This window comes from Artemia franciscana, chromosome 11, assembly GCF_032884065.1.
Source record: "Artemia franciscana chromosome 11, ASM3288406v1, whole genome shotgun sequence".
NCBI lineage: Eukaryota > Metazoa > Arthropoda > Branchiopoda > Anostraca > Artemiidae > Artemia > Artemia franciscana.
The window spans coordinates 27,613,819-27,640,079 of record NC_088873.1 but is presented as its reverse complement, the minus strand read 5'-3'; the positions used below and the strand labels follow the sequence as shown (position 1 = coordinate 27,640,079).

The following is a 26,261-nucleotide window of genomic DNA, read 5'->3' as shown; positions in this document are numbered from 1 at the left end:
AAACTCTAATGGGTATAGACCTGTCAAGCAGGCGAATTTCTAAGACTTAGAAATAAGAATAGGGCTAAGAAAGTAGCTTGGCAATACCTTCCCAGATTATTTTTTTGGCCCTGAATTCGTTACTAAAAATTTCACTTTCCTAAATTATTCCCTGTTCAAAATAGCAAAAATTAACCTGTCTTGAATTTTACCGCTTCAACCCGTGACAATTACTGAAAATTTAGGACAGACCGAGGTTAAAGCCAAATTCTGACAAAAGACGGTAACTTCATTCAAGCAAAAACGACCATAGTCGTCCTAGTCGGATGGGTTGGTGCGCTGAATTTAGGATCCTTCGTCCGAGAGGCCGAGGGTTCGAATCCTGGTGCACCCAATTATTTGACTTGGGACGGAGGTAGGTGACATGACTCTGTAAGCTGAGTCGACCCAGCTCTAAATAGGTACCTGCAGAAATCTGGGGAAGGTAAACAGGAAGGGTGTGCAAAAGCACAGGATGGTTGGCCCCCAGCCTCCCATTGCACTTCCTGGCTGAAGTGCCAAGAAACGACGATCAGCACCGCTGGTAGGGCCTGACTGTAAAGTTCAATGCCGTATTCTTTTCTTTTTAAAACGACCAGGCGATGGCGCTATAAGATTTCTGGCCGGCTACCAGCCTAGTTTGTGTCCTCTTCTGAATTTCACATCGCAATAACAAAACTCTTACTTTATTAAGCTCAAAAATATGTATTAACTGGATTATCAGATGTTCTTTCAGTTTAGTTGAATTCCGCCTTCTCCATCCTCCTAATGCCCAGATACGAATGTAGGCTACACACAAAGTTTGCTGATTTTATTGGGTATCTTCACTTCAAATTAACACTATTAACGAACCGTTGGTGAAAAAAAAGGGAGCAAAATCAGCCACAAATGACCAGATCAAGGCATTAGAGCGACTTAGAACTGGGATTCAATAAAGATAAAAGACTCTCCGAAGACCGAACTCATAGAAATTCTCTCTCATTGACCTATCTATATCTCAGTGTAAAACTGCACTGGCTAAAATAAATCGTCATTGGAGAAACACTTTTTTTTAGTCGTAATATATCTTCAACAACCGTGGCTCTATCTATTTGAAACCAAAGACCCTTGCTTGTTTCCCCTACTTACAATAGTCATATAAATACAGGATTAATATTTGGGAATTATACTAGAGTTTTTTTTAGGAATTATTCCTCTCAATGCACCGATTCAAAATTTATTCAAGCTCTTGACGGTAAAACCTCAAAAGATATAGTAAGTAGAATTTGATCGGCTCTTGAAACGCTGAAATCATTCTATGATAAAAAAAAAAAGGCAAATATTACCGTAAACATAAAAAACTGATTCCCATCCAGCATGTTCAGCTAAAAATCCACAAGTAATCATAGCTACAACAGTACCAACATAGTTGCCAGAATATCCTATTGTTGCAAGGCGACTTCTTTCCATTGGAGGGGCCCAGTTGCTCCACAAAGCATGCATTGCTGGAAATGTGACTCCCTAAGAAATAAATAAAAGTTATATGCAAACTATAATATTCCTCGAAAATATTTGTGAATCAAATTTCACACATAAAATCTAAATTCATTGATTATTTAAATGATTGCATTTTTAACTTCCTGTGGGGCACCTTGAAAATCACAGGATAAGTTTTCGAAAACATCGAAACAGTCAGGATAATTAGCACTATATAGCATAAAAATTTCTAATTAAAAAAAAAACAAAAAAAAAACGAAAAACACAGATTACTAGCAAAGACAAGAGTTCTGCCATATTAATACTGAGTTAGACATAAATTATAATATCAAAGGGCCGCAATTGGTTTCTATCACCAATGGGTTAAACCTTCAATCTTTGTGGATCAGAACAGTGCCCAAAAATCTTCATTTAAATGGTTCTCAAAGCGTTAACATAAATTATTACTAAAACAAAGGGAACAATTCCTAAAAGCAATATGTCAGATTATAGGCTAGTTATTCTTTCCTCGTCTCGTTATAAAGAACAAACAATCGTACGAGCTTGAAGAGAACTCAGCTCATTCAATTGCAATTTCAGAATTATATATTATATATTATAAATTAAAATTATATATTATAAAGCACTTTTTAAATGACAAAACAGTTCTAAGGGTATCCAAAGATTCATTTTAAATCCTTCTGTGGCTCCATAGTCCACATAGCACTCTGTTTTCACTGAATATTCACGGGAACCAAACCTGTCAAGCGGCAAGCTCATATTTATGGCTCGGTGAATGGATATATCTGAAGCTTTTCAGCTACAACTGAAGACTTAACGCAAAATTCCTTGGTTGAGGCTTAAAGGGAACATATACCTTAAGGAGAAACCACAACCATGCCAACATCAATATACGCCAGAGGAAATTCGCAACATCAAGTTATTTGCTGTTTTCTGAACAAAGCAATTGAAAGAAGGTACCTTCCTATTAGTATTGCGATTATAGTTGGAAATATAAACTAACGAAAAATAACTGCAAAAATACAAAAACAAGCCAAAATTATTGTTTTCTTCTTCCCTGTTTGTTATGAATGCAAATCTGAAGTAAATTAGTCTCGTGTTATTTTATAAGAACCAAATAACTTTTTTGTTTCGAAGAATTAATCAATTGAATGAATTTGTTGAAAAATGGCACAAATTCCCAGAAATTAGGCAAGGGAGAGGGCAAAAATTTATTGTTCAAAATCAAACGGGGGGGGGGGCAATTGTCTTTAATGATTTGAACAAAAGCACCAAAAAGCCGTTTTTCTATGAAAAAATACAGAAATAGGATTTTTCAAGGTATAGAGGGGGGATATAGAATCTTCAGGGAGCCAATGTCGCTCCTTCTTCATACACGAGACTGTTTATAGAGCTTTAGCTATTAAAACTAAGCACACTACTTCTGCCAACTTTTTGTCAAGGCAAGAACGCAATCCATTGTCATGTTGCAATGAGTTTATCAACAAATTTTTTTGTTCCGGAAACAAAAACACTATATAAACAATGAGGTGAAAATTCTATAAATAAATATAATACAACACAGATGACTTTTGTCTTTTATAGTGAAAACAAACTTATTATCATTTTAACTAGTTAAATGCCTAGTTTTATGCCGTGTAAAATGGAAACGAATACCATTGTCAAATCATTCTTCCTATATCCAACTGGGTTCGAAGGGAAGCTGACTTCTCACCACCTGGTGTATATGTTGGGACGCAACTTGTGCCGCACATTTCCACCAAGCTTGGCACTGTTCCGCCGCGCTTGAAACGTACCATCTGGTGTTTATTATTTCTGAAAGAGAGAGCGACCTTTTGACTGGGTTACGCTTGAAAGGAAACTATTGCGTAAGATGGCAGCAATAAACAGAAGGCAAAGGGTATCTTCAATGATGAAGGATGGATCATGGATTTCAAAACGAATGGAAACAGATTTTGGTTGAGTTTGCTTTTTGACCGACCCCGTAAAAAGCCCTTTCAAAGAAGACCATCCAGACTTCTACTTTATCAGAATGCACACAAATTGGCAGCACACCTCGCAATGTGATACATACGAAAGGACTATACTGAAATAGCTTGAAGTTGGAAAATAAGCCGAAAGGTGTTTCAGTTAACAGAAAAGCAGTCAAATGTCATAAATCATACAAAGGTGTCTATGATAAAAGCACCAAAGCCATACTTAATTAAGATTTCACAACCCTTTCCTAAAAATGTCCTAATTAGAAGAATTGAGAGAGACTATCCTAACATAGGTTGGACCACTAAAAAGAATAACTAGGATATTGGCTTTTATTTCTTACCAGTTTTTGTTAAGGTTGAACAACAATTTCGGGTAAATGCCCTATTGGCAAGAATGGCCATTAATGACATTACTCTGAATTTCCACTGACCTTCTCTGGTTGAGATTCAATGACCCGTCCTCATGGAAATTCTTCTTGTACCAGACATTCCGATGACAAGATTATAGGGATTTTTCACCTTTTCCTCCAGCAAAAAGACCACATTGGGTCCGCATCCCTAAAGAGCATAGCCAGGGCACTAGCCCTTATTCCCAAAATGTTAGTTGACACGCGACAATATTTTTCGTCAGACGTCCTAATCACATGTTTTTCTAGGAATTGTATCTACCTATCCTCGAAGAGGACAGATTGCACCAAGACACACAAAAGGTACACCAAGGACTCTTACTACTACTTTCCACATAGATTGACTGAATATAAAGAAGTTGGAGACTCCTCCCCCTTTCAAACTGAGATTAGACCAAATTTAGACCCACAAAAGGACAACAAGGAAACTTACTATTGCTTCCCACTAGCTTTGTTGAATTCCGATAATATTTGCTATTAGATATTAGGATCTTAAAACTTAGGCCGCTCTGTCCGCCCCAAAATTTGGGGTTGGGTTCTGACCCCCAAAAAGCAGAGATACAACACTACCTTTTAACCATTACTAAGTTCAGTCGAGATTGACAATCCCTTCTAGTGGATGTCCAAGTGACAACCACATTACTGTTTCTGTACACTCCGAAAGCACAACTCGATTCCAATGAAGTTTTTTCTTTTTTTAAGATGTGACAGCCTCTTTTGATAAATTTAAAAAAATTATAGGACCATCCTCATCCACTTATAAGTTGGATCGCCGGTAATTTCTTTCAGTCTGATGTAGGTCCCGCCAATATATACACGCAAAATATTTTTCAATCAAAATCGAAACTTTCATAAGAAAAGGAAAGCAAATGAAATTTTAATGCCTAGAAATCTAGCAAAAATACAGAATTCTGTCACGAGTTCTCTAAGCGAGAATTGCATGGTCTAAATAATATTCCTAAGTTACTTGCAGAGTTTGAAAAATTTCATTTTTCATTTTCTTTTGATAAATAAAAATTGAAAAAACAATTCTAATTTTGTTTTGGAAAATTACTGGAAATTTTACAGGCTTCAGATGGTCTTTCCACGTAATCCGTATTGGAACAAAAGTTCTGAGTTTTCGTCCGTCGCCGTTACTTGACCTACAAACTGATAGTGGTAAAGAAATATATATATATATATATATATATATATATACTAGCTGTTGGGGTGGCGCTTCGCGCCACCCCAACACCTAGTTGGTGGGGGCGCTTCGCGCCCCCCCCCAAGCCCCCCCGCGCGCGTAAGTCGTTACGCGCCATAATAGTTACGCGCCATATTCTTTGCTGTCCCATTGTCTTTGCATATAAATAGATTGTCAGGTTTACCGACTCTTGAACATGCAACATATAATGGTCCATGGGAAAACAATCTGTATTCAGATCTATACCTCATGATTCTAATGATTGCCCTTGAGCTTTGTTGATGGTGATTGCTAATCGACCATTCCCTGTCCCGGTGTCCCGGTCGTCATTTACATCCCCCTGTTTCCTCCGGTGTCCCCGTTGTAGTTGTGTCCCTGTGTCCCGGTCGTCATTTATATTCCCTGTGTCCCGGTCGTCATTTGTATCCCGGTGTCCCGGTCTGTATATACATTCGTTTTTTAGTTTTGTTTTTCTCCTTTATTTTTTTCCTTTTTTTTTCTTTTTTAGCTTATTTAGATTTTTAGATTTTTTAGTTTTTTTATTAGTTTTTAGTTTTTTTTTCTTTTTAGTTTTTTTGTCCCGGTCGTCATTTATATGCTGTCCCATTGTCTTTGCATATAAATAGATTGTCAGGTTTACCGACTCTTGAACATGCAACATATAATGGTCCATGGGAAAACAATCTGTATTCAGATCTATACCTCATGATTCTAATGATTGCCCTTGAGCTTTGTTGATGGTGATTGCTAATCGACCATTCCCTGTCCCGGTGTCCCGGTCGTCATTTACATCCCCCTGTTTCCTCCGGTGTCCCCGTTGTAGTTGTGTCCCTGTGTCCCGGTCGTCATTTATATTCCCTGTGTCCCGGTCGTCATTTGTATCCCGGTGTCCCGGTCTGTATATACATTCGTTTTTTAGTTTTGTTTTTCTCCTTTATTTTTTTCCTTTTTTTTTCTTTTTTAGCTTATTTAGATTTTTAGATTTTTTAGTTTTTTTATTAGTTTTTAGTTTTTTTTTCTTTTTAGTTTTTTTGTCCCGGTCGTCATTTATATCCCCCTGTTTCCCCCGGTGTCCCCGTTGTAGTTGTGTCCCTGTGTCCCGGTCGTCATTTATATTCCCTGTGTCCCGGTCGTCATTTGTATCCCGGTGTACCGGTCTGTATATACATTCGTTTTTTAGTTTTGTTTTTCTCCTTTATTTTTTTCCTTTTTTTTTCTTTTTTAGTTTATTTAGATTTTTAGATTTTTTAGTTTTTTTATTAGTTTTTAGTTTTTTTTTTCTTTTTAGTTTTTTTGTAGTTTTTACCTTCTTTTTAGTTTTGTTAATTTTTTTTTTTTACTTATGTCCTGGTCGTCATTTATACTCCCTATGTCCCGGTGCTTTGTTGATTGCTAATCGAACATTCCTTTTGTCCTGGTCGCTTTCTCTTTGAGTGTCGTCATTTATTTTTTTCTTTTTTAGTTCTTTTAGTTTTTACCTTTTTTAGTTTTTTTTAGTTTTTTAGATGAAAATTTTTTTAGTTTTTTCCTTTTTTTCTTTTTAGTTTTTTATTGGTTTTTACCTTTATGTTAGCTTATTTTTCAGTTTTTTCCTTTTTTTTTAGTTTTTTTTTATTTTTTATTTTTTTTAGTTTTTTACCTTTTTTTAGTTTTTTTAGTTTTTTTAGTTTTTTAGCTTTTTTACTTTTTTTATTAGTTTTTAGTTTTTTTGTAGTTTTTGCCTTTTTTTAGTTTTTTCAGTTTTTTTTTTAGTTTTTTTATTGGTTTTTACCTTTATTTTAGCTTATTTTTCAGTTTTTTCCTTTTTTTTAGTTTTTTTTAGTTTTTAGTTTTTTTAGTTTTTTACCTTTTTTTAGTTTTTTTAGTTTTTTTAGTTTTTTAGCTTTTTTATTTTTTTTATTAGTTTTTAGTTTTTTTTGTAGTTTTTGCCTTTTTTTTAGTTTTTTTAGTTTTTTAGCTTTTTTATTAGTTTTTAGTTTTTTTTGTAGTTTTTGCCTTTTTTTAGTTTGACAACTTATTTTTATATATATAGATAGTTTTTTTTTTTTACTTATGTCCTGGTCGTCATTTATACTCCCTGTGTCCCGGTGCTTTGTTGATTGCTAATCGAACATTCCTTTTGTCCTGGTCGCTTTCTCTTTGAGTGTCGTCATTTATTAGTTTTTTCCTTTTTTTCTTTTTAGTTTTTTATTGGTTTTTACCTTTATTTTAGCTTATTTTTCAGTTTTTTCCTTTTTTTTAGTTTTTTTTTATTTTTTATTTTTTTTAGTTTTTTACCTTTTTTTAGTTTTTTTAGTTTTTTTAGTTTTTTAGCTTTTTTACTTTTTTTATTAGTTTTTAGTTTTTTTTTGTAGTTTTTGCCTTTTTTTAGTTTTTTCAGTTTTTTTTTTAGTTTTTTATTGGTTTTTACCTTTATAGTTTTTTTAGTTTTTTAGCTTTTTTATTTTTTTTATTAGTTTTTAGTTTTTTTTGTAGTTTTTGCCTTTTTTTTAGTTTTTTCAGTTTTGACGTCACCTGATCCAGTTTTTTCAGGTGACGTCACCTGATCCACACATCCACAGACAGACAACTTATTTTTATATATATAGAAGATATATATATATATATATATATATATATATATATATATATATATATATATAGGCTTTACGCTCCTTTCCCACTTAATCCGCCATTGAAGGTGACATATCTCCGCTCCAGCACTAAATAGATAGCATCCTAAACGAAAAAAAAAATATTCGCAAAGAAGTGGAAACGAGGATTGCAGTCTAACAGACTAAATCAACAAATACCTCAAAGAGCCCTTCTAGAATTCGGACAGCAATAAGTGCTTCTAGTCCTGCTCTGGCTATGACTGGCGTGAAAAGCGTTGCTAGGGCTGTAGCTAGAATTCCAAACCCAAACAATTTTGCTGAGCCGACATATGGAGCCAGCCAGCCGCCAGGAATTTGAGTGACAATATATCCGTAGAAAAACGAGCTTAACAACAATCCTTGTTGTTTTGAATCCCAGTCAAATTCTCGATACTAAAAGTATAAAAACTAAATTAATATAAAAACGGCAAATTAATTCACAAAATTTGACGTTAAGCAGTAAAGAATACACTATTTCCCTATATCATTTAAGCAGTTTCACATCAGCAAACTAGCACTGTCATACTGAGTCACATAAGCTTTGTAAAAATGTAAACTTGATTCTGACTGGGTTTTTTACCCAGTCAAAAGTATTTTTACCGCTAATAGAAAAGATACATGCATAAGAAATAAAACTTATTTAAACCGCTATTTCCTCAAACATCTTTTTTAAAACACAGTCATAAGTATATACTTTTAAGAGATTCTTTGGAACTTAACCCCCTATTTTGTTCTTAAGTTACACTGCAATTTATATACAACAGGTTTGTTCTACAGCCAATACCATAGCTAAAAAGCTGTGTGTGTGACCCTTACTGACGTAAGTTTCTGGCTTTGCTTCAGCTTCTTTTTTCTAAAAAACAAACAAAAAAAAACACATTTTTTGTGTGATTTTAAAAAGTTTCTTTTCAAAATAATATTTATTTGGCTATGGTGAGATTTCTTGGCTATGTTGAAATCAACATAGCAAGACTTCATTATTTCTTGGCTATGAATTTCTTTGATATGTTAAAATCAATCTAGGAAGGCCTCATTATTTTTCATTTCATCCTTTAACTGACTTTTAGTTCTACATTAGCCAATATATTACGGCAGTAGCTAAATTGCTACGTAAAAATCTGATTCTACTATAAAACCTAAAATTACAGTGTTTTGGTTCCTACCAAAACCTACCTTTTTTTGTAATCGTTTGATATTACAAAAGCTTGATTCTATGATTCTTTGACTCTATGAAGGTGCGAAACTTCGTCATTACGTTGCATTATTATTTAAAATAGTTGAATGTACAGTCCCACAAAGACAGATTTTCCCATCATAAATGCATCAGAAACGAATAAAAAGTAGTGTAATAAGCAGTACTGGGTGTATTCCTCTCGGAAAATCCCCCCACGAATCCCCCATACTCCAAAAAATACTAAAAAAAAGAGTATGACAAAAAAAAATGAAGAAAAGAAGAAATCTTGGAATATTCTATCTGTGCTCCTAAATAGAGGCAGAATCTATGGTGCAAAATATCCTATAGTATTTATCTTATAAATATTTATTTATTTTAATTCTTTTTCAGGTTTTTAGGGGGGTTGATTCATCGAAGCACCGCAAGATAAAGGTTAAAAAAAAATAATTTGAAAATTATAAATTCAGTGACAACCGTAGGAGAGTTGCCCTATGCTGGAGGTGCCCAAAGATAACAGCCTGAGACTAAGAATCATAAGGAATTACTTCCCGCAGACTTGATCTTAACATTGACATGAAGCATCAATAGTCAAGATGTTGGAGGGGGGGGTGAGTCAATGGGTTTCACCAACTGGCTGGTCAATTTTACCGACTAATTTGCTCCATGTTAGTATTGAAATTATTTCACTAAAAAAAAAAGGATTAAACACGCATCTGCGGTCTTGAAACCTGTCATGGAATGAAAGATACTCCGTAATTGAAGATAGGAACTTCAATCCTCCACAAAAAGGTTCTCTAATATGTGAAATCTAAAGGTGTAATTTTCATTGCGCTTATCTTTTTTTTGGGGGGGGGTGCATTCTTTTTTTAAACCAGACAAATTTTCTAAGGCTCATGGCGGTTGATTTCTAACGTTAAACTGAATGCAGTTTATATATTTAGAATCAAAATGAAAAAAATCATGTCTTTCGATGTATTAACTGTTATCAAATTCCTGTTTTAGAGTCTTAGTAACTATTGGCGAGTCTTGATTACCATTCGTTACCACTAACTGTTTGATTCTGCACTGCATATTCTCCAAGTATTTTGGGATACAGCTAAAATTTCCATAATTCCTTCTATTCTTTATTCTTTTTATATGTCTTAATTTGCCTTTAGCTGCTTATCTTTACATATGGGGAGAATTTTCAAGTGGAATTTTTCGCGGAGAAGAGGGGATTACTCCATAGAGGGTTGGGGGATTTTCAACAGAGGTAAATTTTCTGTAGGGGGAATTTTCGGGGGGAAGATGTCAGACATTTTAATTAGCAAAAGACGGAAAACCCTTCGTTATTATAATAGTCCTTCAGTTCTTGGATTTCAGTACTAGCCTATAATTCAAAATGTAAGCTATTAGAAATCCCATTAATTTGTTTTCTGTGAAGCACAAATGACACCCTAGCCTGTAGGGGTTTCGAGGAGACCGGATTTCCACCCTTATTTGGGGTAGCTTCTTTTCATTTTATGTTCTACTTGATTATTGAAGTTAATTCCTATCCGTTTTCGCTCAAGACTAAATAATCTAATCAATACCATTAATAACTGAAATAAATCTTAGAACTTAAACACTCAACTAAAATATCTGAAATAAACAATTAAACCGCTTACTGTATAGTTATTTAAATGAGTATCTTCAGCTTCGATTTCTTCAGTCATCTTGACAACAGCAATGCTTAAATTTACACGCAAGGCATAGACATTGAAAAAACCAAAAAATGAAAGTATTGCTATCTGATAACGCCTTGCTAACAGTGACTTTGAGCTCCTATAACGAAAGTTTGTAAACTATACATAAATACAAGCATTACAACAAAAATACAACATAAATACAACAAATACATAATAAGGTTAATACAATTAACCTTATTAGTCTTAGATTTTATTAAATTGTGCTGCAGTAGGGTTTTCAATTTGTCGAATGACAAATATTTTCTTTTTGCGGCGCAAAATAGTAGAATTTGTCACTTCGTTGCAGCACATTTTTTATTTTTATTTTTTGGTTTTGAGCTGTTTTTTTAACTTTGCTGCTTTCAATTTATTGCAAGAAAATTGTAAGGGCGTAACAGCTAGAACTTTGGAGTCAGTTATAAGTTATACCGACTCCAACTCCAGATATTTTCAATACACCGACTCCAACTCTAGGGCCGCTTTTTCGCTCTAAGATCTCACATCTTTCTGCAAAGATTCCCGTTCTTTTGCTCATCTTTGTTATAACATCTTACAGCTCACTGTTGTAAGAAAAAAGTGTGAAGAACGCCATTATTCTGCCACATAGAACAACGATGAGGGAACTTTTATGATATACTCATCATTGTTCTTAGACCACTGATCAGAGCAGAATGATGAAAAATGTTTGCAAAAGAACTGCACAAGAAGTAAGATCTTAGTCCTAAGATTCCACTTTTAAGCATTCTTTGTCAAAAGATGTAAGATCTTGGCACAATGAAGAGTAAAAGGACGGCCTTTCTGACGTTTGAAACTTTAAACATAATTGACCCAACTCAACAGCGAGCTGTAATACTTTCCTTTTTGTAAAGGCCCCTTTTCTTCCCTTTTTGTAAAAAGTACACAGTTTTACCAAAACCTTTACGAAAGGTTTACTAAATATGCCTCCTAAACTTTAATAGTTCTTTCCCTTTCCTGAGAAGCTGATATATTGATCGTTCTGGATACAAGGTGATTGCATAAATGGCGCCTCTGAAAACTATTTCTACAAATATTTCCTAATTTATTAATATTTGCTACAATATTAATAAATATTCAAATATTCATTTTCAAAAGAAAATGGTCTTTTGTGGCTACCACATGTGAGAAAAGACCATGGAAAGGCAGGGTGGTCTTTGTCGTTATTTTCGTCTGGTTTATGGGGAACAATTGACCAATGATATATTTTATTTTATTAGTTTAGGCAAAAAAAAAACACGCTAATGTTATTAACCGACAGAATTTTTTGGAATCTTTCTGAATTGAAAAGCTTATTCCCAAGTCTTTAAGATTCAGATTAAACTTAAATACCCGGAAAGAAGAGTAATTTGCTGATACATTACACTTAAAAACAGTAATACATATTATTAAAGACAAAAAACCAAAGAGATACACTATTTCCTCCGAGAGTACATCTTTCAAAAAATTTTAATTTGCAAATCTCTGTTGATTTTCGCCACATTACTAGATTGGAAAGAAATTTATTTAGTCATGATTTTCGCTTACCAAGGGAACGACTTAATAAAAAAATTGGAAAATCTACGAAACGAATCTTCGATGACTAGCCCTGTTTATACTCGAAAAGTCCTTCCTGGACCGGCCGTTGTTATTCTTTCCTCAAGAACTCTTGAGCCAAAGAAAATTCAAACTCATGAAGAAATTCAAACGCTGAAGACGGCCCTTGGACATAGGGCCGAATTATACATTCAAATAAGGATTCCACCGTCTTACGAAAAGAATTCCTTATTTTTCTTCTTGTTTTTGATGTTTGTGACCTCTAAAACCATATTTATTAGCTAATTTTGAGCTTTGAAGGCAATCATAAAGTGCCATATGACATCGACAACGTGTACTTTTGTTATAAAAAAGTTGCTTTTTTTTATTTAATGTTTATCTTTAATATCTTAAACATTTAATATATTTTTATTTAATTTCAATAGGTTAAAACAAGAATTACGCATGGCAAAATACACGGGAAACATATAATTTGGGTTATATATTTTCATGCTAGGGGGGGGGGTGTATAAACTATAGTGAAGCTGCAGTCAAAATGTGTTACCTACAATTATTCCACACATTATGAAGTAGGCCTAAGACTTGTTTTTTTAAAATATTCCCTTCCCAAGCGCTTCAATCCTATACTTATAAAAAAAATTTAGGAGGGGGCAATTTTTTCTCCTTTTTCCATGAAAACACTAAATATAAATTTATTTTTGAAATCAAGGGATGGGAGAAATCTCTTTATGCTAAAGTCCAACCTTCTATCTCAATTCTTTAAAAACGATTCCTGAAACACAAGGGCCGTGTAATTAAATCAGGAATTTTTTTTAAAGCTCTTAAAAATTTTAGTGTGAAGAGAGGGGCATTGAGGAGGGGGCAAACCCCTCATATACCGAATAATTTCTGTTCGTTTTAAGTTCACAACTTGTTTTTTATTTGATTACTTGTAAAAATAAACTGTGCATGAGCATATGAGCGACATGTGAAATATCACTTTTTCAGTTTTTTTTTAGTCAAAAAGGGAGGAAGAAATTTCCGTTTTGAGTAAGAACGCTATAAGTTACTTGGAAAAAATTGTGTAGAAAATATACAGATATTTTTTTCAGATTTCAGCTATAATGAGATATCACAATCAAATTACAACCACTATTTGACAGAAAAAATGACGTCAAGCTCTCTACATGATACTCAAAAATATGATTACGTCATACTGAAAAGAAAGTCATATATATATAGAAGTAATATTCTCGTCACTTCAGTTTTTTACGATTCCTAGAAGAGAAAGTTACAAGTCAGATACAAGTACAACAACACATTCAAAAGTAATATTTGATAGTTCCCTTTTTCGGGTCCTCTTTTGAGTCAACATGGAGGAAGGAATTTTCGTTTAAAGTAGGTAAGTTATCAATCATTTGAAAAAAAACTTCAGCGTTTTAGTAATTATTTAAAATTTCTTTTCAGGTTCTCTTTTAAGTCAAAGCAGGAGAAGAAAGTTGAGTTTCGAGTATGTAAGAACGAAGTATTTGGAAAAAAAACTTTAGGTTTGGAATTTGGCAAATCTCTCTGTCGGTGGGCATATTCTGCGCCGCAATCATAATTATTGATCATTAATTTTTCTGACAGAACTTTGTTCCACGTCATCGAATTAAAACAAAAATAATCCACCCATTTGGAGTTTCTGTTCTGCGTTTGTAAAATAATTAGTAACTTTTAAGTCTAGTCTGTAGTTGAATTAAAATTCAACTAATTAAAACTAATTTCAAATAATTAAAATTCAACTCAATTAAAAAAGCACGGACATAATAGATCTTATCCGAATAGAAAGTTGACAGAATACTGTGCAATTAATGCACTTGAGATCCATGAAAATAACCTGTATGAACATATTTTATCAGATTTCGTTTGATATTTCTTATTCAAGAAAAATGACTAAAATTTTATAATTTCATACGGATATGTGCAGTACAAACCGCCAAGGGCGTATCCAGGATTTGTGTCCGGGGGAGGGGTTCAAAAAACTTTAAAATGCATACAAAATTTGTTCATATGCATTTTATTACGTTTCTACGAGTCAGACAAAACTTTGGGGGGGGGGTCAAACCTGATAGCCCCCTCTCCCTGGATACAGCTTTGCAAACCAAATTATTTGACTCATAATGAAGTTGTTAGCGTATCTCAACCAAAATCCTTAGATATTAGCAAACTTGTGACTAAAGTTTGACTCAAGTAAAAGGATCTCCGTTCATTGGGGTAAGATGAAAGGCTTTTTGCTAGACCTAAGCCTATTATTGAAAGAAGGAGTTAGACGAAGATTGGCTATTTTACGAGCCTAATATAGTTTTTTTTTTACATTATTTAGCTTGGTGCCAAGTGAAGACACTACTGAACAGGTGGGTTACTTAAATTGATTTGATTTTAAGTCATCCCTAGTCTTCTAGGACCTTCTGAACTAATACCAAAGTTATGAATTGTCAAAACACATGCACAAATGGGCCATTGCCCGTTCAGACTGTAACATGGAAGACCGAAACTTCAGTTCTATACGATTTAATTATAAATAATTGGAAAAAATGGTTCTGACGCATATGACTACCATTTGATATTTCTCTTTTTCAGCTTCCCTTTCAAGTCAATAAGGAAAAAAACTACAGTTTCCTGTAAGTTATGAATTGCTTGAAAAAATATTGTTCTTAAGCATGTCACTAATATTTCTCTTTTTCAGATTTTCTTTTCAAGTCAACATAGAAGAAAGAAACTTCAGTTTGACGCAAATAAGTTATAAAGTGTTTGAGAAATAATGTTCCTAAGCATAAGAGTAATATTTGATATTTGCCTTTTTCAGGTTCCCTTTTGAGTCAAACATGAAAGAAAAAACTTCAGTATCACATAATCAAGTTAAAAACTACTTGAAAAAAATTGTTCTTAAGGACTTGACTGATATTGAATATTTGTTGTTTCAGGTTCCCTTTTGAGTAAACATGGAATAAAAAGCTTTACTATGACATTGGTTAGTTATAAACTACTTGAAACAAAATTGTTCTTAAGGGCGTGACTAACATATGATATTTCTCTTCTTCATTTTTTCAAAAAAATTCTGTTTCACATAGGTAAGTTATATATCATATGAAAAAAAAAATGTTGTTAAGCATGTGACTAGTATTTGACATTTCTCTTTTTCAGGTTCCCTATAAAGTCAACATGCAAGAAAGAAACTTCAGTTTCAGTTAAGTTAGAAATCATTAGTAATATTTGACATTCCGCTTTTTAAGCTTTCCCTTAGAGTAAACATGGAAAAAAACTTCAGTTTCATGTAAGTTATATATTACTTGAAATAATTGTTCTTAAGCATGTTTCTAATATTTGAGACTTCTCGTTTTCAGGTTCCCTTTCGAGTCAACATGGAAGAAAAAACTTCAGCATCACATAAGTAAGTTATAAATTAGTTGAAAAAAATTTTCTTAAAGATATGACTAATATTTTACATTTCTCTTTTTCTGGTTCCCTTTGATTCAACTTGGAAGAAAGAAACTTCGGTTTAACGTAAGAAAGTTATAAAGTGTTGGAAAAAAATATTCCTAAGCATAAGACTAGCATTTGATATTTCACTTGTTCAGGTTCCCTTTTGAGTCAACATGGAAGAAAAAAAACTTCAGTATCACGTAAGTAAGTTATAAATTACTTGAAAAAAAATGTTCTTAAGGACATGACTAGTATTTGATATTTCTCTTTAAAGGTTCTCTTTTGAGTGAACATAGAAGAAAGTTCATTTTTATGTAAGTTGTAAATTATTGGGGGAAGCAATTGTTTTTAAGAATATGACTAACATATGACATTTCTCTTTTACAGGCTCCCTTCATGGAGTCATCATGGAGAAAAAGTTCAATTTCACATAAGTAAGGTATAAATTACTTGAAAAAAAATTGTTCTTAAGCATGTGCTAAGAAATCTTTGCTTTTAAGGTTCTCTTTTGAGTCACCATGGAATATAGAAACTTCAGTTTGACATAAGTAAGTTATAAATTACTTGAAAAAAATTGTTCTTAAGGATGGAACAAAAATTTGATATTTCCCTTGTTCAGGTTCTCAGGTTGAGTCAACGTGGAAGAAAGAAGCTTCAGTTCTATATGATTTAGTTCTCAATAATTGGAAAAAAAATTTTCTTACACATATGACTAAACTTTGATATTTCTCTTTTTCAGCTTCCCTTTCCAGTCAACATGGAAAAAACTTCAGTTTCCCATAAGTTATAAATTTCTTGAAAAAATATTGTTCTCAAGCCTGACACTAATATTTCTCTTTATCAGATTCTCTTTTTAAGTCAACATAAAAGAAAGAAACTTTGGTTTGACATAAGTACGTTATAAAGTGTTTGAGAAATAATGTTCCTAAACATAAGACTAACATTTGATGTTTTTCTTTTTCAGGCTCCCTTTTGAGTCAAGATGAAAAAAAAATTCAGTATCGCATATTTAAGTTATAAACTACTTGACCAAAAATTGTTCTTAAGGACTGGACTAATATTTGATATTTTTTGTTTCAGTTTGTTCATCTGTAAAACCATGACAGGAGTCAGTAAAACTCCTGTGTTTACCAAACCAGTTCAAAATTTCTGTAGATGACGATTCAGTATTTTTGTGGTCTTTATTGAACAAAGAATTTTACTGGCATCAGAAAAATTGTGGTGTGAAGCACCATGATTTTACTGACTTCTTTTATTTACCAAGTGACCAAAAACATTTGGGTGTCCCCCTTTCCCCCCATACATGACAGCTCTGGCTAAAGTGATATTTGGCATACAGGAGCTTTCCTACCCTTCAAGACTAGCAAAGCTGAAACTCCCAATACTTATATAGTGAAAAAAAGAGGAGATGCCATCCTAACCTTTTACAACTGACTTAAATCAAAGACTAACTATAAATTTAGTCTTTATTTAAGTCAGTTGTTAAAGTTAATGAGGGATAATGCTCTCCTAGCATTATTTCCTTTTGTTGGTCCTAATTAAAGAACTAGAGGTCATCATCTGAAACTTATTAAGCAGTCTACCCTATCCAGAGACCATACTCAATACTTTTCCTCAAAAATTGTTAATAGTTAGAATAAACTCTCTCAAGACATAGTTATTGCTGAACCCATTGGCATTTTCAAACAAAGGCTGGATGCTGAGTGGTCCTTTAGAGAGTGTACACTCAACTGGAGAGCTAATGATCATCCAACTCCAACTTGTCACTGAATAATATTGAAAATGTCTTCAATCCTTAACATGGTGCTTCAAAGAGAGAAATCTTTAGATTCCTCAAAACTTTAATTCAAAGTAATTTATGTGAATTATTTAATATTTACCCAAAATTCTTAATTGATCTTGGCCCTGGAGTTTGCCAATAGACTCTTTGTCTTTGAGACATTTTACTGACAAGACAGGAAGGCTGCAAATCAAAAATAAGTTTAAGGTACTGCACTAGTAAGTTCTAGTTTATCCACTTTTTGATATCTTGGAAAAGGGTTATGAGGGAAAATGAACCTTTCAGTAATGAATCCATAGTCAAAATCATTCTCTGGGATGGTATTGCCAATCTTCTATATTAACCCTCTTCTGATTTCTATGTCTTAAAAATTGGCCTACTTTATAGGAATTGAAATTGACAAAACAATATTTGCCTTAATTTTCAGTTATTATTTTCTTTTCTTCTGGTTTTAGTTCTGAAAATGATATTCCTGTTATTTGAATAGAACTTAAACCATATTAATGGTTTTCTTCTAGATTTAGGGATGTATTTGTAGATCTTTGAAACCTCATAAATTGGTATGGAGCAAAGTAGTGAAGCTCAAAATAAATCATACTTTATTGAAAAAAAGATCTGGTTTTTAAGGTTTTGCATTTATAACACAAAGATTTTTGTAAGGTCATCAAAAATCAATGCCCTGAAGAGAGAGAAGCAATTGAGGAATATATTTCAAAATATCTTCCTGGGATATAAGCTACTTTAGTCTATAGATCTATCCCTGAAAGTTTTATTTTTCTTAACCCCTTTCCAAAATACTAAAAAGTGGCTAAACTAGAACTTTACATAAGAAAAAGCCCCAAATTTAAAGTTTAACCTCAGCAGCAAACTAAGCATCTAGAATTTTCAAAAAAGTGATATAGGCTAGCCTAACTTTTATTTTCTATCAGATGTCTCTCTTGAAACATAGCCTAGCTTAAATTTACAGTAAAATCATGACATTTCATACAACCAACTTAAATGTGTGTCCAATGTTTGAATAACTGACCAATGTTTGGTAAACCTTTTTTATACCCCATATTTAGGTCATTTTTAAGAGCTCAGAAAGTGCTTAAATTTGAACTTATGATAAAAGCGATTATTATATTCGTAAAGAACATAAAAAAGGCATCGAGAGGTGGGCTATGTTCACTTTAATGGTAAGTCAGTTTTATGAGCTGTCATAAATTTACCAAATTTAGAAACTAGCCTATCCTCCCAGACTGATGATGCCTAATATCTTTTCTAGACTGACACATAATTTTATATTCTTTTCTAAGAATGGAACTGAGGGTTCATACTTACTTTGAATGTTTTCCATTACAAGAATTGATGAGTTATCAATCACATAAATGCAATTTAAATTTTTTGCTTTTTCCCAATGGCCGAAAAATCAATCGGAAATTAAGCCGAAGCTACTAAAAAAGACGGTAAAGATTAGCCAGATAATTGTTGGCCCCATATCCCGTTAGTTTTACTGTTTTCATTCCTTGGGCGCTCATTAGCTGAATTTTAGGGAAAAGTATATCTGGTCTAATCGACCCTTCTGATGCTGTATTACTACTACTAGTAATACTACTACTAACAACTCACCGCAGCACCAAGCCACCTGAGGACAACACAGCTACGCCCACTCCTCCTCCATCCCAATCATTTCAAAACTTCCATCTTTACATCCTATCAGAAAATTTATATCTCCCTTAAATCTTCCTTTATGACCTACCCCCAACGAGGACGACCTGCTTTCCGCTTAGCTCTAGATGGTTGGCCAAAATGTACAATCTTCAGCAATCTGTCATCCTTCATCTATAGAACGTACCCTAGCCTTCTCAACCTTTCTTCCATTATCGCCCAGTAAAGCGGGATATAACCACACTTTTTGTCCAGCCTACTGTTTAAAATACGGCAAGTCAGCCGGGTACCCAGGAGAATTCGTAAGCAATTTCTCTGAAAAACATCCAGTAAATCTTCGTCCACTTTTTGGAGCGCCCATGCTTCAGAATTATATTTGACCGCGCTTGCACTTTCTACAAAGGCCAAAGCAAATTTTGGAGGAATTTTGCCATTGATAAGTGACGATTGGGTGTAGGTACGTGATCCCGTAGAAAATTGTCGTTGATTCGTGATTGCATGTGGAACAAGCAGTTTGATATTATTTCCACCAGCTCTTAATTTCTCAATTGCCAAAGCAACAGAATTCACATGTAAATCTATAAATGTGGAAGTCAAATCTATAAAATAGACTTCACTGGAATAAATTTGAAAATGTATGCTTTCAGAGGGCGATTGTTGCGGATAAAACTATTCATAGTAACCATATCTTACCTTTACATCAACATTTTCTGCATTGAAAAGATTTAGAGATGAGATGACTGAAGGACGAGGTTCTTTATGTGGCAGATATGCCATTTCTGCGAAAAGAATCTCTTTTCGATCTAACAATTTTTACTCCTTTTTCTTCTTTGAAAAGAGAGAAAACGATGGGTTTATTAATATAAATAAACGGAACAAACCACCAAATTGCCCGATTCACAGCTTGTTTGGGCTTACAACCCTAGTACACATATGAATAAAAACAATACGAAAAGGGAGTGGAAAAAGAAAAAAAGAAAAGGAAAAAACGAAAAAGAGAAAGAAAAAGAAATATTCAATTACCCTGCATTTCGATCGACTCGGATTACAATCCAAGAAAGACAAAAACGACAAACAAAAAGAAACTAAAACCCCTTGACCAGTATCGTCTAAAAAAAACCAACATCTTGACTCCACTTGAAGTCCATTCAACTATCAAAACCATATATATTTAGGCAACATAGTTTTAATTCCCATTTAGATGCCCAAAACAATCTGGATACTACTGATAATAAAGATATAAAGAATAAAGAAGCAATAAAAGATAATAAAAAGAAATATAGTGAAGAAGTACATTTTTATCCCCACCTATATATAGAGGAATAACAAGAGGGATAATTTACGCTTCTAACCTGACTTGAGATTGACGAGTGATAAAGTGTTTCTAGTCCTTTTTAAATCTTTCCCGTTTTGTCGTGATTTAAATTGCTTACCGTGGGATTGCGCGACGGACCTGATACTTTGTGAAGCCCTTTCTATTAAATCCTTCCAAGAGCGCATGTAGTGTCCATGACAACCGGTGTAATACATTTCTTAGCAAGGGCAATGCAGAGTCAAACAACTTAGCAAACCAACTGCCGAGACCGTAACCGAACTTTGAGGAACAACGCCTGCAATAGTCCGTTCCATCACTGTTCTATGTTAGGGCTCCCTTGCTCCATGTACTTGCTACTGTAAGTCTTGAACCTATCAGAGACCAAAACTATTTTGGTGCGGTGTTGTATCTCGTAACACCCACACTCCCAACAAAAAGTCTGGTCTTCTTGGACAAGGGAACGATCTGCGCAAGTTTCTAGCTAATAGGACAATTAAGATTAAACATGCTCACCTTTTTCTAGTATAATACTGTCTGTGAATGTAGATATCGGACTTCTTAACTATTCTAAAAAAAAAATGGCTATGCGGAAATTTTGGTTTCATGTCGTGTCTGAGGGTAAAACAAAAAATCGCAGAAAGGGCTGCTAGCCAGGCAATGACTTTTTAGCCTTGGAAATGACACTTGAATTTTCAATTTTCAGGTGAATTTGCCCTCCCCCAAGTTTCTCTGACTAGTCTTTTCCATAAAAACTGCCTGGAAAAAATAATACATGGGAGACACTTCCCTCTCTACTCAATCAACACCAATAATATGTGACAATGCTACCGTCTGTTTCTTTTGAATCTTCGCAGTATTTGATTCCTGAAAATTCAGTATTTGAAATTCTTTTCTTTGTAGGGTAAGATTCAATGAGTATGGGAAAATGACAAGGTAAGAATTTGGGACAGAACGAAGCATTTTGGATTTAAAATCTACTTGCACCACTGATAATGTGTTGTTACCAAGAGAACTAGAAACATAAAAACAAGCTTTATATTTTAATGTATCAAAATCTGGCTTTCAATTAAGGCTCTAAGTTGTTGTGGATCTGTCCAAAAATTTATTGAAGGTTTACAAATTCTTTTGTTTTTATGTGTCTTGGAGGATTATAAAATACGGCTTGGTTCATGTGTTGAATAGAGGCTAGTTTTAGAAAACGTACAGAAATATACCTATTATACTCTTTAGGTAAAAGACTCTTTTTCTTAGGTCCAAGTAAATAAAAATCGATAGAAAAATCTACACAACTAATAATTTCGTTTTGGCTTTAATAATTAACTTTATGATTTTCTGGGTAACATTAGATAGCTTTGGCTGTTTTTTTTTCTACGAAACGAACTTGATTATCCTCTTTTATCAGTTCCCCACCCTATTTGGATGAGTTGTATTTGTGGTGGGGCTGAAAAAGCTTGTTTTTTTGTAAATTCGAAAATGGGAAGAAAAAATTAGTCCGTTTTTCTTTTCATTTCTTGAAAAAAAAATTACCAAATGGGGCAAACTAAAGGGGGAAAACTTTTCTTTTCCAGGCCATTTGAAGTGTACATTAACCCTCAAATGCACGAAGTTACATTTTATTTCCCCTTATTATTTTTTTAATAAGGGGCATACATTTATACAAAGTCTGGGTTCCTGTAGCCATAATGAAAAGCTAATTAGTCAAAGAGTAATGCCGTGACTATAAAATGTTTACAAAAGAAATTAAAAAACATGAGTCAATCATAAAAAACGTATAATCACCTTCAGTGGTAATAATTTAAACTAACTACTTAAATTGTTCTTATGCACTGGGAAGAATTTAATATAACTATATATTGGTGTACACTTACTCTTCTATATTAAGCATAAATATGTCTTCCAAATACTCCCCAATACTATCCTCCTTCGTGTGTCCAGCCTCAATTGGGTGCAGAGTTCAAATATACAGCCCTACATTGACTTCCCTTTCAAGATGAGTAACTATAGAGATGGACTATATTCAGTTAGATTGTGCTTTGATGGTTTGTAACGCCCTTTTTAATAAAAATAAAATCAAATTATTTATTGGAAAACAAGATTCAAACGTTCATAGGCAACGCCCAAACATGGCATCTTTACGTAAAAAATGAATAAATAAAATAATATAAAAAGGTCACAACTATAAGTTTTAGTCAAAACTATAAAAGATACTATAATAGTTTAAATTGGTCAAGATATGAAACATTATCAAAAGTTTCACGAGTAGCTCTCTGACCTGGAGTAAACCAGTGTCAATTTTGGAACTTTCACGGCCGCTTCTCTGGGGACTTGGGATCTCAGAGGGACAAAGGAATACGGGAAGAAATTCTTGTAAATGGGATGGAGGAGGGGGTTGAGCCAAATTTCATGCACAGTTTCTTGCGATAGATATAAAAGGGGTCAAGTTTACACGTTTCCAGATAAGAAGAGCAAGACAACGGGAAACTTCCGTAGTTGATTTGCAGCGATCTCTTCTGAAACCGCTCAATTTCTTCACTTTCTTCTTTTGTTAAAGCGAAACGCCAAAGAGGACATTGATATTCTAAAAGTGGAAGGATAAACATGCAGAAAATTAATTTTAGCTTATTCTCTGGCTCCTGGAATTTCAAAGGTTTGGCTTGTAAGCACCGCTTGTCAACCTAACGAGCACCGCGAAAGGTTGAACACTGCGAAAGGTCGTCCCTCTGAAAAATGACATGAAAAAAGCATAGCCTCTTAAATAACTAAACAGGTTTAAGATCATGGTGTTTTCCCAGAACAGCCATAATATGTTATCTGTAGAATAGTCTTATTCTGGTAAGTTTAGCTTTACTGTCACATAATGATAATAGAAGATTTGAAACCTATTTAATTTTGCGTTTCACATAACTCATCACCATCTACTTAATATTAGAGTTTACCGTTGGAAACAAAAATGTAATTTTGAGCAATGTTTAACTGATATATCAAAGTTCATCCACAGTAACAGACGACAACGGGTGGAGGGGGAGGGGTATCCAGGGCATTATAATGTCAAAGCATTAAAAAAAAAAAATTTTGTGGTGTCTTTTTTCTGCACAGTGTACACAGAAGTGGGCGGGATCAGCAATTTACGAGTCAAACATTATGTAAGGAAGATTTTGCACAATGTACATATAAGTCCTTACTCCGTTAAAGAAAAGTGCTCATTTTTGGATTAGAATATAGCTAGTTTAATTGAACCATACTAATTTATTGCTAAACAAGAACTATAATTTCGATGAATTAAAGAAAAAAGAGTGGTGCTACCTTTTTTCTGTACAATTTGCACCCTTGTACTTTTCCTGTCGACATAGATCGCTGGTTATCATATACATTTATCCAACTTGAAGGCCAGAAAATTGCACTAAATATAATTTATTTCATTTATTTATTTCTCTCAAAATTGAGGAGTATATAAAATACGAAAATGAAAAACATCACCAAGCAAAACAAAACAACTGATTTTAAACAAATAAAATCAGACATCAAACAACAAAACAAACATTAACAAACGAAACAAAACAATTGATGATAAATTAGCTACACAATATAACTGAATAAATACGCAGAAAAAAAACCCTTCAAACATCAACAAACTAAGCAAACAACTACAAAAAAAATATATATGTTGAACAGCCAATCCTAGTGTAGTCCTTACTTAACCCAAAATGAAAAACTAAATCTCTCTTTCAAACGAATTAGTAACTGAAAAAGATTTCTTTATGAGATATTTGTCTCCTAATCACATTTTTTGTGGCTTACTTCATAGGAGGAGGGTGACTCCTGTCGGATGACAGACATAAAAAAGAAAAGTAAGATAGCATGTGCTGTTTTGTGAGGATCGGCTGAAAATTGCTTCGTCCCCTAAGACAAAAATGAGAGCCGCGTTGCCCTCCCCGTCACCAGCAAAAATCTCTTATAGTTTCAACTCGATCCCCTTGACTCGATACAGAAGACGATAGATTTACCACAACTATAATTTTGGAAAACGTTTTTAAGAAGAGAACAAATAGAGTAGTACTTTATTATCAATCAAACTCTTACAAAATAAAAAACTGGCGAACTTGTTGCCGTAAGTCAATTAGCCTACATTGTATACGAAAAAAAACATCAACTTCAGTACATAAGTGCCGTATTAAAACATTGCCTACAGCGATGAACCAAACTGGCCTGTCAAATAAAATGAGTACAATGAGTAAAATGAATAAAAATGACTACTTAAGTGCACAAACATAAGTAAATAAGTAAAATGTAAGTAAAATAAATAAAAGTAAGTAATTTAAGTAAAATAAAGAAAAATGAGGGCACAAGTACATGATAGAGCTACTGGAGTAATTCTAACCCTTCCTGTCGTGAGGCTCAACCAGCACATATGAGAGCAAAACCAAGGGAACTAGGAGTCATGAGGCTTAATTAGGAGAATATTTTGAACTTGATTTTTCAAAAAGTAAAAAAATTCACCTCGCGTGCTGAGAGCTCAACCACCGTAGCTGGGAAGGCGGAAATTTTCAACAAGCAAATATTTAGAAAAGTGGGGAAACAAATCTGTTTTTAGTTTTCGGCTGCTATAACTAACCGTTGTCTACCAGCGGTCTATATTATTCTTCTGGAAGAATTAGAAATATCTTCTAAAGAAAAAAACATTTATTCAACAAAAACAAAAAACCCCGAGTTCACGTTTAATAAGCTTTTGAACAAGTATTTTGATGCAAAATGAAATGTAATAGCAATAATCCATAAAGGCCCGCCCTCCGATATGCTTGAAATACGGTAAGAAAAATTTATATTATATTTATAGATATATTAAGATAAATAGATACAAAATTTAGATTATCTTGCTTAGATATATTCAAGCTTCCATAAAAAAATTTAGCCACATCTTAGACTAAAAGGCAGTTACAATAAAACAAGAATGAGGGGGAAACATCCTTTAAACATATTTCTGAGAGACAAAAGTAAAAAAAAAGGTTCCACCGGAATTTGTTTCTAAGACAACAAACAAGCGATTCAAACGCTTTTCTTTTATCTTATCTACTAAAAAATGTAAATATATATTTAATAAGCTTTTCAGCGAAAGTTCCTATGCAAAATAAATGTAATAGCAGAACAACCGTAACTATATATCCTTTAATGAAAAATGGAAAGAAAAAACAAAATTCTCTTATACGTTATCAAGCTGAGATATTTTCAAATTTGACCGAACCAAGATGCAAATTTTTAGGAAGCCGAAAAATAAAAACCTTTTAGGGTTTTTCGATATTATTAACTACCCGTTGCTTACCAATCGCCAATACTAACTTCTGGAAGATTAAAAAACTTTTTTTTTCGTATATTTAATTTTGACAATTGAATATATGCATTTTGTATGGTTTTACGCAAGCGTGTCCATTCAATATAAAATATAATAATGATAAACAAAAACTCACCTGAAAAACCAATATGCTTAAAAATAGGAAAATGAAAAATAAAAGTGCTTTTACTTATAGGGTATCTAACTTAGGTATCTAAAATCCTCCATTAAAAATTCCATTAAACCTTACACTAAAACGCAGGTAAAATAAAATGCGATCTGAGGAAAAAATCATTTGAGATATTTTTGTGAGACAAATAAACAAAGTTTCTCCAGAATTTGCTTCTAAAAAAACAAACAAGCGAATCGAACGCTCAACTTTAGTATATTTCATCCCTTCCATTTACTCAAAACAGCATATTTTATAAACTTTTTCGTAAATCATAAAAAAAAGTTTAAGGGTTTCCAGCTTATTTTTTTCCAAATCTGAATGTGCCGAAATGCGGATTATTAAGAAAGCAAAAGCCGTTACTAACTACAAGAGGGTAATACAGGTTTATATATGAGATTTATTGAATTTTAAGAACGCCACAAAAAAATTAAGGAAAAAAGATTTCTT

The 26,261-nt window shown here is 33.3% G+C and overlaps 1 protein-coding gene across 1 annotated transcript in view; it reads right to left on the bottom strand.

Moving 5' to 3' along the window:
- Nucleotides 1-18,761, bottom strand: part of LOC136032583 (sialin-like) — a 36,304-nt gene extending 17,543 nt beyond the window's left edge. Inside the window, exons 1-4 of the mRNA XM_065712852.1 lie at nucleotides 18,671-18,761; nucleotides 10,517-10,673; nucleotides 7,856-8,089; nucleotides 1,344-1,518 (exon numbers count right to left, since the gene is read on the bottom strand). Of these exons, the coding sequence (XP_065568924.1) occupies nucleotides 1,344-1,518; nucleotides 7,856-8,089; nucleotides 10,517-10,673; nucleotides 18,671-18,690 (586 nt within the window). The 5' untranslated portion in view covers nucleotides 18,691-18,761. The remainder of the gene's footprint in view (nucleotides 1-1,343; nucleotides 1,519-7,855; nucleotides 8,090-10,516; nucleotides 10,674-18,670) is intronic.
- Nucleotides 18,762-26,261: the final 7,500 nt, after the last annotated feature.